Source organism: Pezoporus occidentalis, unplaced genomic scaffold (assembly GCF_034315485.1).
Source record: "Pezoporus occidentalis ecotype Australia unplaced genomic scaffold, CSIRO_AGI_Poc_V1 ctg44, whole genome shotgun sequence".
In the NCBI taxonomy this organism is placed as follows: domain Eukaryota; kingdom Metazoa; phylum Chordata; class Aves; order Psittaciformes; family Psittacidae; genus Pezoporus; species Pezoporus occidentalis.
The window spans coordinates 3357408-3377225 of record NW_026915769.1 but is presented as its reverse complement, the minus strand read 5'-3'; the positions used below and the strand labels follow the sequence as shown (position 1 = coordinate 3377225).

General features: G+C 41.0%; 1 protein-coding gene across 3 annotated transcripts in view; it reads left to right on the top strand.

The window, feature by feature from the left end:
• KIAA0930 (KIAA0930 ortholog) overlaps positions 1 to 19818 on the top strand; it is a 78282-nt gene that overhangs the window by 31061 nt on the left and 27403 nt on the right. For all 3 annotated transcript variants that reach the window (XM_062634917.1, XM_062634916.1, XM_062634918.1), the window contains exon 2: positions 5905 to 6053. In XM_062634917.1, the coding sequence (XP_062490901.1) occupies positions 5905 to 6053 (149 nt within the window). The remainder of the gene's footprint in view (positions 1 to 5904; positions 6054 to 19818) is intronic.

Sequence of the window (19818 nt, the reverse complement as noted above, 5' to 3'; positions counted from 1 at the left end):
TTACTCGTTTGGGAATGCATTCCCTCTATGTTGCCTGCTCTCCAATTGTTGGTTGCCCGTGAGCTTCAGAGAGTGGCAAAGTCTTGTGTTTGTATGAGGTCAAACTGACAGGATTAAATACTGTTCTTTTATGTGGGCATGGCAAGAAGACAGAACTTTAGATTTCTAATGATCTGGATAGCTGGCAACTGTCATTGGACAGAGGATGTCCATTCTGGTTTTATACAGTCATAATTACAACTTTATAATATCAAAGGCAGCTTTAATCTATGTGAAGCACTTCTCATCTTGTACTTGCAGAATACTTGGCTAAACTCAAAAATTAAACGTAGTGCAAATCACTTAGAACTGTAGTTTGCTTTCCATGCTGGGGCTGAAAAACTTCATAAGCATTTAATTAACCCCTAAACATCTAAGGATTCTCATTTTACAGATGAATGCACTGTGGCAGAGTTGGATAAAATGAGTTTTACGATGTTTCATGGTTAAGAGTAGCTCACGGCAGGCTACAGGAGTAAAAACAAGTCATGCAAGCCTTATACCCATGTCTAGCTGAAATTATTGTTCCTCTAATCTCCAAGTGGTACATGCTGAAAAAATGATTATCCACCAAATGGAAAATCTTTTCTCCTGTTCCTCTGAAGCAAAATAATATGCTGATACTTCTCTTTGTCCACTGATACTTTGAAAAGCACTAATAAAAAAAATAATAATAATCACAACTTCTTATGTGGATCTGGTGTCAGTTCCCTGAAATGAAAGCTGAATAGAAAACTAATAGGTAAAAAGAAAGACGTTTATTACACAGCAGCTGGCATAAATCTTGCTTCTAATGAGGATAAAATCCATGTAAATGAATCATTACAGTAAGTTGTTGTAATTAGGATTTATTCATGACAAAGGTCTCATAATTATATAGTCAACTTTTAGTGTACCAAGATTTATAATCTGAAGTCTTAATTCCATTTTATTATTAAGCAGCAGAATTTGCTAGGGGAGGAGTGTTTTCAGGAAGCTGACTTGCGACAAGCTCTCAACTGTAGATGGAATTTGATTCCTTTGCAAATATCATCTAATCCTCCTGTTGCAGAAGGCTTAAATTCTCCTCTGGCAAAAAAAAAAAAAAAAAAAGTTAGCATTTTAAAAAGTCTCCCCAAATACTGAAGAGCTTTTAAGTGCCAGGTTTCATTAAGGGCCTTCCAACTTAACAGTAGAGTATGAGTGTGCATGTGCCTCTTCTGAGTGTTATTCAAACAGCGATGGACCAATGCCATAGAAAGCTGCTGCCAACTCATGATTGTCCAGGCTATGAGAAATTTGCTTTGGTTTTTTATCTCAGCCCTTGCCAGGTGGATAGAAGTAGTATGGAGAATAATAACAGTGGGTTAAGGTCATCAGCAATCCAACTGTGAGCTGAATTTGTCCACTTCTTTGGTGGGAGGCATGTAATAGGGACAAAACTGTTCCCCTTACTATCTTGAGTGCAGCTGAGTGCCCTCAACAGGGTGCTGTGGTAAAGGCTGAGAAATTAAGGCTTTGTGCTTTCTTCTATCTATTGAAAAGAGTAAGTTTGTCTGTTGGACTGTTATCCTGAAAGTTTAAAAACCATTACCCAAAACAACTTTAAAAGCAGTTTCCAGGTTTCTTCCCAGCAAAGCCGGAAAACTTCCAGTGAGATGCTGTAAACCACCAAAATAACTATAAGGGTATGCTGTGCTTTTGGGGATCTAATAGTTGAAGGCAAGCTTGGGTTGGACATACTGGATCTGACAGTTTCTGGCTTGAAATTGGAATAGATTTTCCCCCCTCTCAAGTTTTAGGAAGTCTGCATTACAATTACAGATTTTCTTGTCTCCTTTCCAAGTTAATGCGCTTTAATAGTAGATTCTAAAGGCTGTTCCTCATCCTTCCTGCTGCTGCTAAAATTGAATAAAAGCAACTGTGTTGCAGTGACTTCGCTCTTTTTGGCTTCAAGAAAAGTCCTTTAGCCACTGCAGTTGGAACAGTTAGAACATCCTCAGGCTGGTTTTAATTACAGCAGTGTCTGCAATCATCCCTGAAGCTTGGAGGGTGGTTTTACCTCTCCTCTGTTGCAGGTGGAGTTTTGAATTGATGGCCGTCCAACTTTGCTATAAGTATTTTCAGGGTTTTTTTTCTTCTGCATTGTGCTGCAGAGCTGAAGTAGCTTCACTGCTGCAGCACTTCTGTCCCCTGGTTTTCTGTTTAGGTTAATGTTGAATACATTGGATTAGTTTGTCCTGCATTCCCTAGCAAGGGTAGAAGCACCCAGAGCCCTGGTACTTTACCCCATTCTGCTGTTCTCCTGAATGTAGTAATGCTCTGTTGTAACCACCCATAAATAGTTCAGAAGAGCACATGAACTTCTCTGCTTGATTGCATAAAACTTCTCTGATAGTGTAAGTAGCTCGTGCGACAGCTTCTCAGATCTTTGCGGGTAATGCCAGAATCTGGAAGGGGCTTAACAATTTTTTATTATGGTGGATGTAGGTATCACAGTATCACAGTATCACAGTATGCTAGAGATTGGAAGGGACCTCAAAAGATCATCTAGTCCAATCCCCCTGCCAGAGCAGGAACACCTAGATAATGTTACACAGGAATGTGTCCAGGCGGGCTTTGAATGTCTCCAGGGAAGGAGACTCCACAACCTCCCTGGGCAGCCTGTTCCAGTGTTCCGTCACCCTCACTGAGAAGAAGTTCCTTCTCAAGTTTAAGTGGAACCTCTTGTGTTCCAGTTTGTTCCCATTACCCCTTGTCCTATCATTGTTTGCCACTGAGTAGAGCCTGGCTCCATCCTCGTGACATTCCCCCTTTATATATTTATAGACACTAATAAGGTCACCCCTCAGTCTCCTCTTCTCCAAACTATAGAGACCCAGCTCCCTCAGTCTTTCCTCATAAGGGAGATGCTCCACTCCCTTAATCATCTTGGTTGCCCTGCGCTGGACTCTCTCCAGCAGCTCCCTGTCCTTCTTGAACTGAGGGGCCCAGAACTGGACACAATATTCCAGATGGGGTCTCACCAGGGCAGAGTAGAGGGGGAGGAGGACCTCTCTCGACCTACTAACCACTGCCCTTCTAATACACCCCAGGATGCCATTGGCCTTCTTAGCCACAAGGGCACAGTGTTATTTTTGCTTTATAAGGGAAAAACTATTCCCCCCCCCAAAACAAACAAACGTACATTCTTATATAAGTTTAGGAGTGGCTCAGATAGGGTTTTGTTTACTCATTTATGAAGCAAAACCAAAGGGGTGTACTTCTGAACACTAGAACTCCAGATGAACTCAGGGCAATCCTGTCTGTCCCTTTCCTCCTCCTCCCTCATTTAATTAAGGCTGGGAACTCAGGTACTCAAACCTCATGAGATCTAATAAGTTTCTTTGAAACCATTAATAAATCACGATGAATGCATGCCCTGTTTTCTACTCTTGGCTAAATATAGCAGTGGGACTGGGTTTTCATGTCCTTGGCTGTCACTGGTACCACATGAAACTTCTTAACCAAGCTGAGCGCTATCTTTACAGGGATTTTTACCTTCACTATTCCAACTGAGGGGACTGTGCCTCAACTTCGTGACTTTGAATGCTTAGGAATGGAATTCAATTCTCCAACCTGCAGATGTGCTAGAGCCTTTCATCCTTGTGTGAGCAGTATAAACTTTCATAGTTGCTTTTCTCTTCTCGGGGTATCTGTGAATATACTGACAGATGATAAAACTGTCTTTTCTCAGCCTGGTTTGGGGAGTCTGAACACATTTGAATCCACTGTTATGTGGTAAGCTCTCAGACATAGCTGTTTGCCATACAGACCTGTTCACCCATGCCCAAGGGAGTGGCTCAGGTGGTGCAAGTGCCTTCCATCCCATATCTCATCTCTCCAGTGCTTCATTCCCTTTCTCGGCTGGAAAAACTGGGTAGTACTTAAATGCATTGCAGATTTTATTCACGATTGCACATTATGTTTTATTGTGCCTTAAGTAATTGAGATGACTTCACTGCAGCCATGCAAATAAAGCAATTTCAGCATGGCCTGGAATTAATCTGCATAGGAGCTAACTGCCTTGGCCTTTTTCTGTTCTTTCTCAGCCTTTTCATTTTATTTTGTTTTTAAATCTAATCAGTTATATACATGTTTTCAAATACTGTCCTACTTGATGTTGACTAATGTATTCTGTTCATGGACCATCAGTGAAATTTCATATTGTTTTCAATATTTCTTTTGGCTTTAGTTGCAGAGACCCAAGATTTTGATTTCAATCACCCATTTGTCTGCTGAAAAATTTGAAAGTCTAATTTCCTGCCCACCACAGTAATTAAAGATTGGAAGAAAGATTTGTCTGGCAAATATTGCACATGCAGTGAAGTGGAAAACGTGCTGAGTTACACTTGTGGATTATAAGATTGATTGATTGCTTTATGAAGCCCTGAAGTTAGCCACCAGTGTCTAAGAAAAATTGTGTTCACTGTTACAGTATGTGTCAGCTTTCTTGGCAGTTGACTGGAAAAAATCTTCTAAAGCTTAATCCAGATACCGCTGTAAATAAATGTCACTTCTGTCTCATGCAAGATTCTTTTCTCTGCAGAACATATCTCTTATATGCAGTGTGGGAGGGAAACACACCAACCTGAATGGTAGCTGAGAGCTGGTGAGTGACGTGTGTACCAATCTGGCAGCTGATGTATAGCTTTTAGGGAGATAAGCCACTGTAAAGGATAGACGTTCTGAAGGACAGGTTGTCAGCTGCACGTGTGTACAACACCCCCCCAGTTTTGCTGTCTCGTACATAATGCTGCCACCCATCTTCCATTTCAGGGTTTTGCTGTGTCTCAGAAATACAGGTGGTACTTCTAGTCTGCTTCTTTGCAGGTTTTAGGACAGCTAAACTCTGCTAACAGCTGCAGTTATCTCTCAGCAGGGCTTTGAGGAGAGGATGCAGTTACTCCATCAAGGAGCCTCCAGTAGGACAGAGGAGCAGTGGCGAAACTAAGCTCCCTTGTCACCAGGCACAGTAGTGGCGTATCTTCTTGCCTGTATAAATTTTGTTCTTTAACAGTGTACAAGCATTATGGCACAGAAGAGGTGCAGAACTTTCTGCTCTGTTATTACAGTGAAGTGTTTTGAAGAGCTTCACAAAGTGTGATGTCACCTCCTTTTCCTGGCAAGAAGCCAACTGCCAAGCTATTGCTGATGTAATTTGTCTCCTTGAACAAGACTTTGTTGCATCTTCCTCCTATTTTTCCCCTTCTCTCACTGCTTTTTCTTGTTTAATTGGGATTCAGAGCTCCTCGGCTCCTTGAGGAGGAGCTGGGGTTTGCTCTTTGTCAGAGAGAGGGCAAATTACAGTTTCGCCTGCATGGGTATGTTCTTGTTTCTGTGGATTGGTGTAAGTAAGGTAGTTTTGGAAGGATTGGCTATATAGCCAATATATACTATGTATTAGCTATATAGCATATAATAGACCTCTTGGCAGCTGATGCCTTCACGTCATTATCTGGAGTATGTGTTGGCGCTACCTGTCTTTGAAATTACTCGAGTGCTTTTTTAGTGTATTCTTGCTCAGTGTGATGGTCTTGTCTTTCTCTGAGGCACAGGCATAGCCACACAGTCGTGATCCCTGATTGTATCTGTTGTGCACAGGGGCAGATTGGTTGCCAGAAGGTGGTTTTGGTTGAGAAAAGCCAAAGACAGGCTGTGGGTTCATGCAGAATGACAGCTATGCTGTATACTGTAGAGAAGCTTTGAGCTGTGCAAGGGTATTTCTGCTACATTTGGGCTCGCCTGCACCATGTGTAGCAAAGACTTTGTGTGTCATGTTGAGCACAATCAAATGTAACATGTTAATTCCACAACTCATTTCTCCTTTCTTTTCATGCTTTTTAGGGTGTTTCAAAGATGACCGTATTGTGTTCTGGACTTGGATGTTTTCAACATATTTTATGGAGAAATGGGCCCCCCGGCAAGATGATATGCTCTTCTATGTCCATCGAAAACTGTCCTATGTCACTGGGGATAGTACAGAGGGGAAAAAGGTGAGTAATGACATATTTTAACCTGGGAAATTTAAGTTAACATGGGATTTGGTGAGCTTGTGGACCTGACACGTCTGAAGAACTATAAACCAAGGATAAGGGATCTCCAGCTCTGCCCAACACAAGTTATGCGGAAGTGGCTCATAGAGAAGTACTGTGGTTAATGCTGTGAAGTATATGCAGTGTGTGCATATACTTTATAGTGGTATATGAATATACTTCACAGTGCATATATTGCACTGTGAAGTATGTGTGAAAACATACACTGCACTGTGAAGTATCAGCAGTATAAATAAGCTTCACTATCACAGACTTGAGGAGATAGAGAGTTTACATGCTTTTTGGGGGAAGCTTTTATATTGGTCAGCCCACATTTATGGGGAAAGGGATGGCATCCATGCTGATTTTTGGTTTGCTGTTCAGTTATGATATTTTACAAATTGAAAGGCCCTGCCTGAGGGATGAGAATATCAGGAATGAGCACCTATTGTGTTCATTGTGTATTCAGCAGCAGAATGCGTGCAGCCTCCTGTAGGTGGGGTACAGTAGTAACAAACAGTAAAGAAACAAATGTATTCTTATAATCAGAATCTATATTTAAGACAATACCCACTCCTATAGAAGTACGCTTTCGTGAAAATGTGATAAGGTAGCCTAGTACTGCTGCACAGGTATTTTCCCATTAGAAATTTGAGAAACTTTTCAGCATTTCATTGCAGGTTTCTTAGGTGGGGAAAATAAGGTGAGAAATAATGGTATTATTGGGAATTAAGGAGATGGCTTCAGAGGATCAAAAGCAGGAAGATAAATGGAGTTAAAAAAGACTGTGATTAACTTCTTGACAGATGTAAATAATTTACAGTGTTGTAGAATCACAGATGTTTGCCCCTGGTGCATGTGATAGTATTTTTAACCAGGTATACCGGTGTTCTCTGGGTTTAAATGTGGTGACATAGTTGTCAGCTCCCTTGAGAAAATGGTCCCAGAATATTTTTCCAATGTTTTTTGTTGGCGATACAGAAATGGGCAGAATTATCTTCGCTGTTCCCCCACTCATCCAAGTTCCATCATGATGGCCACTAAGGAGAAGATGACACAATACTGTTCTTTCTCTGACAGATTAATTATTTAGTAGACTTCAGCCAGCATACTTGGAATTTTAAGACTTTTGGAGGGACTTTTCATCCTAACTGTTGTTTAAATGACTATAAAAGCATTCCTGTTTCACATCAAACAATACTGTGGCTTTGTTCAGCCTAATAAAAGTATGGGTTATTTAACCTCTTGTCCTTCCCAAAAAAGAAGGTGAACCTCAGAGGAAGCCTTGTCGCTTAAATTGATTCACAGACCCTGATTAATCTCTGTTTATCTTCTTAATCAGTTTAAGTGTTTGAACCTCTCATGGAGAGGAGACAGTGAAATAAACCCTTGTATTTGTTCTCAGAGCTTTATTTAAACCTCCTAAAAGCATCATAAATAATCTTAATTTATAAGGTGGTTTTGTAAGCGGCAGTTCTTACAAAATCAGCATTAGTGAATCACTTGCTATAACAGCTAAGATGGGGGGTGTGCCTTATAGCACACACAGTAGTTTATAACTCCCCAGTGACTGTGCATTTTGCTCAGCTTCTGAGAAATGGACCTTTCCTGTGGCTTTGAAGTACTTCAGCTGCTTTGTGAAACTTCATAGTTTGGTGATTCTTCGGTATCTGTGCGGATCTCCTCCTGTTTGATTTTTAGCTTACTGCTAAAACTCCTCTTGTATCTAATTTTTGAGCCTGTATCTAATTTTTTGTCCTGTGCAGCGAGATGCTAAACAACTACTCCTATTTTTTTTTAATTAGGACTAGACAGGTTTTATTTTTACTTTGTAGTTTTGAACATTCTTTCTTGAATGTTGGCTCCTGCCTTGTGTCCAGGCTGTGCCAAACAGTCTGGTGATTATTTCTCCGTGGGCCATGCAGAGGTTGAGTATTAGGTAATCATGGAAGCAGGTCTCTCTGTAACTTGGATATATGCAAAGCAAGTTCACTGTAGTTCTTCCATAGGTATTATATATGTGCTTTGCATTTCCCTGGCAATTGTCAGTTGACTGAAGTCTGGCAGAGATGCATAAGTTGAATCGTTGTGCTATGGCGTCTCAGAGCATTAGTTTATATGCATGAAAATAAGATCCACACCGCTTTGAGCACAGTAATCTGTAGGACTGGTGACAACAGCAACAAAACTGGATTGAGTGGGGAGGGGCTGTTTATCTGGATGCTGACAATGGTGATGTTTGTTTTCTGAGATGAAGAGCTCATGCGGCATGTTTGCATCATTTACATGCTATGGTGTAATGATTCATGTCAGTGAGACGCAAGTGCCGATTTATCAAACACTTTTCAGGTTTTGATGGCTGTCCTGTGTGATTGAAAGTCGTGCCTGCTTGTAGTGTTTTTTCTGTGCTTACTGAGCTGAAGAGTGTCAGCAATAACATTTAAGTTGAAGTGTAATAGAGGATAAGCAGCAAAAACCTGATAGGCTCAAGATTAGAGATTTTGTTCAATTTTGTCTGAATGACAGCGCTTTGGATGCAGCTTAGTCACAACTGCCTAAAGTAATAAATCTCACAATTTGCTGTAGCAGTAGGTGATGATGGTAAACTTCTCTATCATAATGAATTTTAATTTAAAGAGCCTTTTAAGTGATCTACTTCATGTACTTGCTGGTCTTTCCATTTGCTTCTTCTTTCCACCTTACCAGTTTCTAAAAGGCGCATGTATGGGTGAAACAGCAATTAATCTTTTAATATGGTCTGTGCCAGGGCAAAACTGCCATCTTGTATTCTGGGCTGTACCCATTACACAGACTTTGGATCCCAAAGGAGCGCATTCAGCTCTGTGTTTCTTTGGCATGTCACAGTTAATGCTTTTGCAGGTTTTTTTTTATTTGCCAAGTTTTGACAATACTTCTCTCAGTGTCTTTAAGCAAAATCACAGTCCCTGTCTGTCAGGACCTGTGCAGGCAGGGCACTGTGGAGCATAGCTCTTCTTAAGGGATTTAGTAGGCTTTTAAGGTGGAATTGCTTTGACTTGCTGCTCTGTATGCACTGTTAAGTCAAGACTCAAAAAACCTCTTTGCTGCTGCCTCACACACCAGCTGATGGGACCTACTGGAAAATGTAAGCCTTGATCCCCATTACAAAGGGTCCTGTACATTGCTAAAACCTACAGCTTTATAAGGTTAAAGTGGTTGGACTTGGGATTCTGATTTTAAAATGATGTTAGATCAAGATCTAGTATCTCTGGCTCTTTCCAGTGCAACAGGCGTATGCTTTGTTAGAACTGCAAGCTTTGGATCTTTCTGTAGAGAAGCTTTACTTTCTTATGGGACTGTGGAAGGTGCTAGTATGGTGTTAACAGAGAGAACTGCCAAGTAGGAAAACTCAAGTAAAATGTTAGTGACAGGCCAGCAGAGTGAGGTTGTATTAAGCCATTTGGCCTTGCATTGTCACCTGAAAAGGGTGCTGTGTTTATAGGGCAAAGCAGTGAAAAAAGAGAAATTTAAGACACCATTGGTATGTATTCTGAACTCGCCTGGATTCTGGAGTAGGTCCTGTTTTCTTCAGCATGGAAGAGTAGCTCTGCCAAATGCATGGGATAGTCATTCAGGCTTCTAAGTCTTCAAAAAGCTTAGGCTACTGATGTTGTGGCTGCAGCTTCAGAAACAGAACTGAACAGGAGCCATAGTTTACATGTTTATGTGTATCTGAACCTGTGACACAACAAATATTGGCTGTGGTGGGAGATCAGTTAGTTTCCAAAGCTAAATGACTTCAGGCACGGGACTCCTACAGAAAATCACAGGATTTTCATAGCTGAATCTCTAATTCACTGTCATCATCTGTCTGGCTGGAAGATTTGAAAACTTGAACTTAGCATCCAGCAGAAATGGAAGTTTATAAAATCTTACATTGCTGTTCCTGTTGTACCTTTCAGAGCAGTGCTAGTTTTTGTTTGTTTGCTTATCCATTGTAAGCAAACAGGATGTCTCCAGAACTCTTTGGTGCACTTCAATGGGGGTTCCATGTCGCTATCTGAATGCATCAGAGAAATAAACAGCCAAAAAATGAATCGTTTTGCCAAATGAATTCTCTCCTTTTACACAGAGAGTATGTGGGAACAGTGATTACAACATGTGCAAGTCAGTACAGAAAGACAGCTGTTCTGCCTCAACTCTTCTGTTGTGCTAAGTTTGTGGAGGTGTTGCAGTGAGTAGGAACAGTGGCTTCTTCTTCAGAAGCACAACATAGAATCAGCTGGGCTGGAAAAGACCTTTAAGACCATCAAGTACAATGATTACCCCAGCGCTGCAAAGTCTGCCACTAACCCATATTACTAAGGGCCTCGTACACAGTTTGTGAGTGCTTCCAGGGACGGTGACTCCACCACTCCCCTGGGCAGCCTGTTCCAATGCCTGAGCACCCTCTCGGTGAATAAATGTTTCCTAATGTCCAATCTAAACCTCCCCTGGCACAACTTGAGGCTGTTACCTCTTGTTCTATCACTGGCTAATTGGGAGAAGAGACTGACCTCTTCATCCTCCTTTCAGGCAGTTGTAGAGAGCAGTAAGGTGTCCCCCCTTGAGCATTCTCTTATCCATCAACGTTGCTGTCATTTGGAGAATGAAAAAGGAACACTGGCATTATCAGATTGGTATTATGATTTTTCTGTAAGGAGCTCAACATCTTAAATGCAGATTTGGCTTTCCTTTTACAATTATCCTTAGAAATTCTTGTGCTTTCTTATGCTATTTAGCTGATGTTTGGTTGTTTAAGTACATGAACATAAAGGAGCTGATGCTTGACAGCCTCTGCTTACAGTGCAGTTTTTCCAAGACTGTCTCCATTTCCTGTGTGTGCTGTGTCAGACTGCCTGGCAAAAGTGAAGAGAAAAATACTGCTGCAGGTGTGACAAGAACACCTCTGCCCAAACAGAAATGGGTCTCTCTGTGACTTGGAATATGCTTGTGACATACCTGGCAGGCTAATGAGCATTCAGGGTGGAGATGATTTTGTATTCTGTCCTATTTCCAAAGTAAATCTGTGTCTAAGGCGAAGTGAGCAAGCAGCTGAAATATCCTCGTGATGTCACAGTTGGTAGACTCCTGACTCAGGAATGGGGTGTGGGCTGCAGGGGTATTTTTAATGAAGTGCCTTTTATTGCTTCCAGTTTCTGAAGAATGCTTTTTAACCAGTCAGATAGAAGTGACAAGAAAGCCAGGATCAGAAGTTGAATTTGATATGAATTGCAGTGAAACATGTCAGCTCAGAGTCATGTGGCTGAGGTGCTCTGTCATCTGCAGCAGAGAGAAAAACTTTGTTGGGAAGAAGCCCAGACCCAGTTTCCCCATCTGATAGAATTGTAATGAATAATTCAGTATCGCAAATGCAGCATATTTGAGTCACTGAGGCTTGAGGGACAGAAGAGCACTGCTAGGCTGAGCTTTGCACCCTGGAAAAGGTAAAAGTGTCAGCCTGGAGCTCCCTAAAACCTAATCAGTCAGCACAGCACTGTGTGTTTGATCTTTGGGTTACAGTCAGTGTCAGCTTGTTTATTAGGGGTATGAAAATGTCTGGTTTCAGTGTAGAAATTAATATGCAATTGCATTGAAGCTCTGGAATATTGCAGTCATATCTCTAATAACACCAGTAATTAGAATTTAAATGTCTAGTCTATCCACCAGTTGTTCCCCCCTGCGTTTTCTGGTCAGTAACCCAATTTATGCATTTCCACATTCAAAAGAGATGGTTTGAAATACAATGATTTATTAATATTTTGTAATCTTATTTCTCCTATGTCCTTGCCTGCTGCCCTTGTTACTGATGCAGCATGCCTTTCCTTATTTTGCGGACTGCATTCTGCGGGAGGCATGCTACATGTTGCTTCAGGCACTTGTGTATAAGGAGGACTTCAGAAAAGTTGGGAAATAATATTACAGGAATAAGGTAACAGTGAGCAACCTGTAACACCTGAACATACTGGCTGCTCTGTGGTCTGGTGCCATGTTTGGTAATGCTTAAGTGTTCAGATATGTATCTGCATTTTCAGTTTTTGAAAGCTGATTTAGAATCACAGGTCCTGAAGGGACATTAAAGCTGATTCAGTTCCAACCCCTCACCATGGGCAGGGACACCTTCCCCTAGACTGTGTTGCCCAAGGCTCTGTCCAGCCTGGCCTTGAACACTGCCAGGGATGGAGCATTCACAGGGCAGCCCATTCCAGTGCCTCTGCACCCTTACAGTAAAGAATTTTTTCCTAATAGCTAATCTGAATCTCCCCCCTGTCATCTTAAAGTCATTCCCCTTTGTCCTGTCACTACATGCCCTTGTAAAAAGTCCCTCTCCAGGTTTCCTGTTGTAGCCGTTTTAGGTACTGGAAGACCTGGATATAAGGTCTCCCTTGAGCCTGCTCCAGTTTAGCAGATTCATGGAGTATTTGAATTGGGGAATCAAAGCTGATGCGATTCATAGAGTACAAATTGTCAGGTGGCAGTTAGGATTACATTGTCAATAACTCAAATACAGTGATTTCTTGCTTTGCTGATACTGATCAGCATGTTTTAACTCTCATCCTTGTCTTGCTTAGCCACAGTTAAAATGGCTTTCTTGGTGTCAGAGCTGTGCTGGGGGAAATCTGTTTACACACAGCCTGTCTTACGGTTTGCATGTTATTGCTTTCCCCTCGTTTGTCTGATGAGCACCATCAAGCATTCAGACTGCTCCTGTAATTTGAACAGCTCACACTTTTCTGATTTTTAATTTTTTATACCTCTTCTGCAATTGCTAGAGTTGCAAAGATGGAACTAGGCTTTCTGGGTTGTTTTCACCTTAGTAATTTCAATTATGGCTGGTTGAAGTTAGCCTGTAATTCTGTGGGTCCCATTAGCTTTTCTCAGTCTTATAATTTACTTGTTCTTCATATTGCTTCTTCATGTACAGTATGCAGATACTGGAAACAGTTAGATGTGTAAGCTTGTTAAATCCTTGTTTTCAAAGATTTTGTCACTTTCTGATCCAGAAGGAATGAATTGTGCTCATTGAAAACGGAATACATTTGGTAGGAATTCCTGTTGATTATTTTTGTAAGAGCTGTGATTGATTTTAATGTGATTAATATTGAGATATAAATATATAATAATGAAGTGAGAATTCAGTGAAAAAATACTGAAGGCAGTGCAGGATATAAGTAGTTTGGGGCTACAATGAGTGGGGCTGCAGAATGCAGAGGTTATAAGGAGGGTGTTTTCTGTCTTTTAAGGAGGAAGTTGCTGTTTCTAGCTGCTGACTGATGCTATAGGTTTCCCTGCTTGCCTTTTACTCCTGTTTTATTAGAGGTAAATGGGGTCTGACTTTTTAAAGGTTACTGTTTAGTTAACATGTAGTCATAGACCAGGGTCTGTTCTTCCACCAGAACAGCAGTTGGGTGGAAGGAGAGGCTGCCAATGGATTGAAATTGGGGGATGTTTGCAGGGATACCTCATCTTTTCTGAAAGGGGTTGGGATGATGAGCAGCGTAATTAACCTTGAATTTCAGTGGCTGGCCGTCACAAATTGGAGCACTTTTCACCCTGAGGTGAACTTAAATACTGACTTTAGGGCGGTCTTATGTCATTAAGCTGTCATCTGCAACCAGCTCAATAAATGACAGGAGGTTAGGTTGTAAGGAATTACATCAGCGCTGAAACCCATGTGAGTAGAGGGAATAGCTTTGTAGAACTGAATATCAAAAGGAAAAGAAACGGGTGGGAATAAAGGCTATGTGTGAATTGACTTTGTGGTTCTCAAGCTCAGACTGCAACTGTGCTAGTTCAGTGAACAGGCTGTGAGTCAACTGGTCTGTGGATACAGTTACCTCTGTTTCCCCAGCCTGAGCCTCTCGGTGTTACTGTGCATTGGTGGAAGGTAGAAGAGGGTTGTATAATGAAGTGGTACAAGACTGGAGTTTTAGCGTTGAGAGCTTTGTTCAAAGATCAAAGCTCTGCTTTGCTCTCCTTCACAGGTGTACAAGACTTGCTCCCTAAAAGCTCTTTGAAAAGTTTCCAAGCCATCTAGTTTGTGATCATCTTATTTCCTTAGGGATTTAGTCCTGTTTGATTCATAGAAGGGAGAGCAGTCAGCCTAGTCAGCTTACTCTTTAAAATGCCAAATTTACTATGAAAAGAAAGCATAGTCCTAGCTCTTTGCCTGATAAAAGCTAAACTTAAGTGATTTGGAACCATGCTGAAATTTACATATGGTGAAATCACTGCCTGTTTTAACCTCCTCAATATCAATCCTCGGGAATAAAAAAATAGTGCGAATCATGCTAGTGATCCTCCTTGTAATGGCTCTTTTCCAAACGTGTATGTCCAATTTCATAATTGCAAGTGGAGTCTTTTAGTGACAACAGAATACAAATTAAATTCTTATAATGCGGTATTTTACTGCCCTTTATATTTTTGTACCAAATAGAAATGGTTTATTCAATCTCATGTTTTATTTTTAGCATCCTCAGCACTCATTACCTGATTTATAATCATTACTGTTGGTTTATATATTTATCACATAAAGACTAACAAACCTTACAAGGTCTGTGGCTTTCAGTGACAGGACTGCAAATAGATCTATAAATCCAGCAAATTACTTTGGTCCCAAATAAAAGGTCCTGTGTGGTGAATGTTCATATTAATGAATATGTAATTATTCTGCTTTGGAATCTGATCATAGTTACAGTGGTTTGCCTGGTTTTTAAACATTTCAATCTAGACTATTGTAGATACACCAATATCAAATTGTTTGTGTAAGTTGCAAATACTTTGCAAATCTTGAGATGAAATCCTAGCTCTTCTGAAGTTGCTGAGAAGATTGCCATTCACTTCTGAGGGCACGAATGTCTTTCCCATTAAAAATATATGGGTAAAATAAATTGCAGAATAATACAACGAGGCATATGGGTATGTCTGATGTCTTGTAAAAATCCTTTTGACTAATCTTGCTTCTCTTCTTGTCTGTTGTGACTGAGCTCTTCCAAAGTGCATCCCTCATTTACATGAGGTTAGTGCTGCTGTTGTGGAGTCCTAAATATATACAAGAGATGGGAGAAAGAGGAGATGAAGGGAGAAGACATTTTGCAACAAGTTCAGCTGCTTATTTAAACTGACATGGCTTCTCTAAGATAGGAAATATTGCAGGTATTGCAATCTAGACTGCATAATTTTGGCTTGAATGGGTTTCACTCCCTTTTACAGATAAGTCTGACAAAACCGGGTGAATAGTTTGTTTACATTTCAATGTAAAAGTATGTTTGATGATAGCCACCTGTGAACCTCCTGCTCCTGAGTAGTATGGTCTGGAGTAGGAGCAGTGTCTGTTGCAGTAACACCTTTCATGTGTCATCAGCCATCTGGAAACTTGAGTGATGAAACGGGATAATCCACTACCATTCTCCAAGGCTCTTATTCTACCTGCAAACACCCTCCTGTGCCCTTGCTGACGAACAAATACACGTAGCATTTGCAGTAAATCTTCCAAGTTGAATGTTGAAGCAAAATGTCAGCATGGTATTGGCAGAGGTAGGTCATGAATACTGCCTCTGGGCTGCAAAGTTTCTTGCTTGAAAGTCATGAATCAGTAGCAGAAGTTTCAGTAACCCAGCATTTCTCATGCCAACAAATGGAAGAGGGAGTCCAAAGCTATGAATAGACTTTCCTGGGTAATTGCACCTGGAAAAGATGAGCAACTGCTGTTGGGCACACGGTTTGTCCCATTTGGACCTTTGAAGGAACCTCTGCAAGGCTCTGGAGTCTGACTGAGGAACCTTCTTGCTGTTTGGATTTATCCAGAGACACTAGAAATTACAGTCAACTTTTAACATCATTTACTGTGCTTTCAGTAAATGAAAAGCTTTTGATTATACAAAGCGATTGTGGGGAGAGAAATCAAAGTAATTGATACTGAAGCAAATTTTTATAAAATGGTTGGTATTGTCTGCAGCTGACCTTTGCCTTTTGCACAAAGCAGTTTACAGTTGCTTTATTGCAGTGGGCTTTGTTTCAGCTTTATAGCTAAGGTGGGTGTGAAGTTGCCATAGCTACTGGGCATTATGCTGCTTTTATGTGGGCTCCAGAGTATGTTCCAGGAGGATCAGGTGCAACTTCTGAATAATTAATAGTGTCCGGGCAAAGGGGATTGGATTTTTGTTTTACAGGTTTTTCTTTTCGTCGTTCTCTACAGTTACTGCCAGTGAAAACTGCAGCAGCCATAATCCAAGGAATGTCCCGTATGGCATCTGAAATAATCTGTCTTCTTAATTGTAGTGTATTCAGGCATTGTTAAATATAGTTGTCCCCTTTTAAATATTCTCTCAGATATAAACATTCTAGGGAAGGTTTATAGTGTAATCTGTTGTCAATGCCATTGTCCCTTCTGCAGCTTGCTTATGTTGACAGAGCTGGGGATGCACCCTTCCCATAGGGCTTCTCTGCACGCTCCAGAAAATACCAGGCGACTTTGATTTTCTTCCTATTTAATAGAGACAGGTCTGTCGATGCCGAGCGGATGAGTGAGCAGATGGATTTTCATGGGTGACTTGGTTGAATCCGTTCATGTTGTCTTATCGGGCGTACATTCTACAATGATGTTCGGCAGGCTGTTACAGAACACAAAAACACTGCTTTATATGCAGGTCTGTGTTACTGCAGCTTCTCGCAGCCTGTTAAATACACGTGAGGCACAACTCTTTGGAGATAAGTGACTGTGGTGATTTCTTGTTCTGAGAAAATGCCCTATCTCAATGCCAAGGATTCCTGGCAGCTCCTGGGATACCTCCTTCTGAATTCAGGCTGCAGAAATTAAAGAATTGTTTAGGTTGGAAAAGACCATTAAGATCATAAATCTGACCATTAACCCAGCACTGCCAAGTACACCACTAAACCATGTCCCTAAGCACCACATCTATACAGCTTTTAATTACCTCCACCACTTTGCTGGGCAGCCTGTTCCAATGCTTAATAACCCTTGTGGTGAAGAAATTTTTCCTAATATGTAGTCTAAACCTCCCCTGGCACAGCTTGCATCTGTTTCCTCCTGTCCTATCATTTGTTACTGGGAGAAGTGACCGATACCCACCTCACTACAACCTCCTTTCATCCTTTTGTTCATATGTTTTCATATGTAGGCAAAGAAGCAAGGAGTGACTCAGTGGTCTAGAGGTGGGAAGTGAATGGTGCTGTGATGGCAGCTCCACGCTGTAGGGAAAGTTTGGGTGTGTTCTGGCAGATTTTTGGAGGTCAGTCTCTGTGGTTGCTCCAGTGAGCTAGAGGAGGTGCTAAAGCTGGAGACATGACAAAGATTTTGGCATTTGTCACACAGTATTGCCACTGGGTTTCAGGCAGCAGTCTTATTTTCCAACTTTCCTTTTCTTTTAAATGAGCTACCCCCAAGAGCAAAATGAACAGGAATCATTGCACACAAACCCTCTTCTGGTACTGGGTAGCTTGGCTTGGACTGAATCTACTTTCTAGTATCTGCTAATCTCAGACCTGACACATGCTGGTAAAGAAAACCATAAATGTTCAGACAAGGGTTGAGTGCTCTGCATTAAATCAGGGTCATGAGGCTTAATTGATTTATTTATATTTTTTTAGATGCAGAAATCAATATAACTCTTCCTTTCCCAGCACCAGTGTATTAAATTAACTTGAAATATTTGTGAGACTGATTCAAAACTCAGGGTTGCTACATCTTTAAATAATACTCTGAAAGTTCTAAGGGGGCGTGCATGTAATTTTTTCTTTCAGTTGACATGGTTAGGGGCAAGCCTGCTGGGATTTGAAGTGTTTCAGAGCTACACTGAAAGTAAAGCATAGAAACTAAATGCCCTTTATCATTGGCATTCTAATAGAGGTCCGCTTCTATCAGAGGACCTGGATTTTTCTCTTAATGTGTTTCTCAGAAGCTCTTCTAAGCATTCCAGTAGCTTATTACAGCTTGATTGCTGCCTCCAAAGTGCATTTGTGTCAATGGCAGCCTTGGTGACATTAGTCATGGAAATGATGCAGAAGTCCACAAGTATATTGGCTTTTGAGAATCCATTGAAGGTACTTTATTGTCAAGTTACTTGACACCTGAGTTTTGGGAGTGAGAATCGATGTCTTTGGTTGGGGTAAACAAGGTTCGTTTCTGTGGTGAAAGGGAGCCAAAGATGACTGTTTATGCTCCAAGACTTGTTCTTGCTGTCTAACCACTGAGTTCTGATAAAAATCTGCTGTGGTCACAAGTTCTCTCCCCTCACATCCGTAAGCTGTCTTTCTATACTAGCATTACTTTTAATCTGTGTTCAAAGGATCCATATAGAAAAGGGGTTTCAATGTTCTGCCCATCTTGGAAGTATAAGTAGAACTTACATTAACATTGCAGTTAAATTCATTATCTTTTTGTCCTGACATTGCTTGATGGCCAGTGTCTAGCACTCAGCACCACTTCAGTGTTGTACTTTGACTGTTTTTTGTGATTTTTCTTTTAAGACCTCTTTCATTCCCCTAAGAGAAAAAAATTATCATGATTGTTTATGCTGATAAAAACATAATCTTTCACAGTCCAAATGTGTGACTAAATGCCTTGTGCTGTGTGAAGCATGGCATGTTATCAATTATATATTAATCTGATATGAAAACAGCTGAGTATCACACCTGCAATGGGGTGGCTCTTCTGATGTCCTGAATCACCAACACTTCTACTTGGAGAGGGTCTGGATGGGGTATGTGTGTGTCTATGACTGCAGACTGTGAAACAAATCCTTACTTCCAACTTCATGCTGTGGGAGTGAGTGGTACTGCTCCATATGAAGCTGCTTGAATGGAACAAGAAAGCCTAACAGCTTGAGTTCCTGACTTGTGCCAGTCTTGTGCTGTTGCAGCTCCACAGATGCCAATACCAAACCTGTCTGGTTTCCTATTGCTGTAGGTTTAGTTGCTGGGGTGAGGGGACAGGATGCCACACAGAAATCCCAGCTATGTGATTAGGTGCTTAAAAAAGTGCCTGTGGAGGTGCAAAACATCAGGTGTTCAAGACTAAAGTGTCTAGAAAATGGAGACATGCTATGCTGCTGCTAGTACCAATTTGCTTTGTTAACATCTGTCTGGGTTACACCATTTACTTAAAGGTTCCTCAGTGCTGAAAAGAGATTGTTAAAGAGGGAGGAAGTAAAATGAGTAGTTGGCAGATAATGCACAAGAAAAGAGCCGAACAAGCTAGGAGTGTGTTTGGGAGTGGAGCTGAAGCATGGGAAAGGAGGACATTAGCTCCTTTGGTCAGTGCTTTTGTAGAAGATGGACCAGTTTGTAAAAAAAAACAACTTTTTTTCCCCTGATTTTTCCTGATCTTTTGAACCAAACCTGTCAGTGTAAAATCCTAAAGATAAAAATTCAGACTCTGTATTGAGCTGGCTCTGGAGACAGTAGGAGTATTTCCTCACTGAACTTCTACTGTGGAAAAAGTCTGAATTTTGTTCACTATATATTCTTCCTCTCCTTTCTCATGTTCAGCCTCCTCCCCTTTACCCTTTTTTTAGTGACTACAGTCTGAAAAAACCCTGAAGAGTGGTGCTAATACTAGGTCAACCTGTAGTCCCATTAGATTTCTATTTAACAGAAAACCAGAATCTGCTTTTTTGGATGGCTTCTGAATACCAACAAACTAGTGCTGCTTGCAAACCCTGTTCCTATTACCCCATGTTTTCTGTGC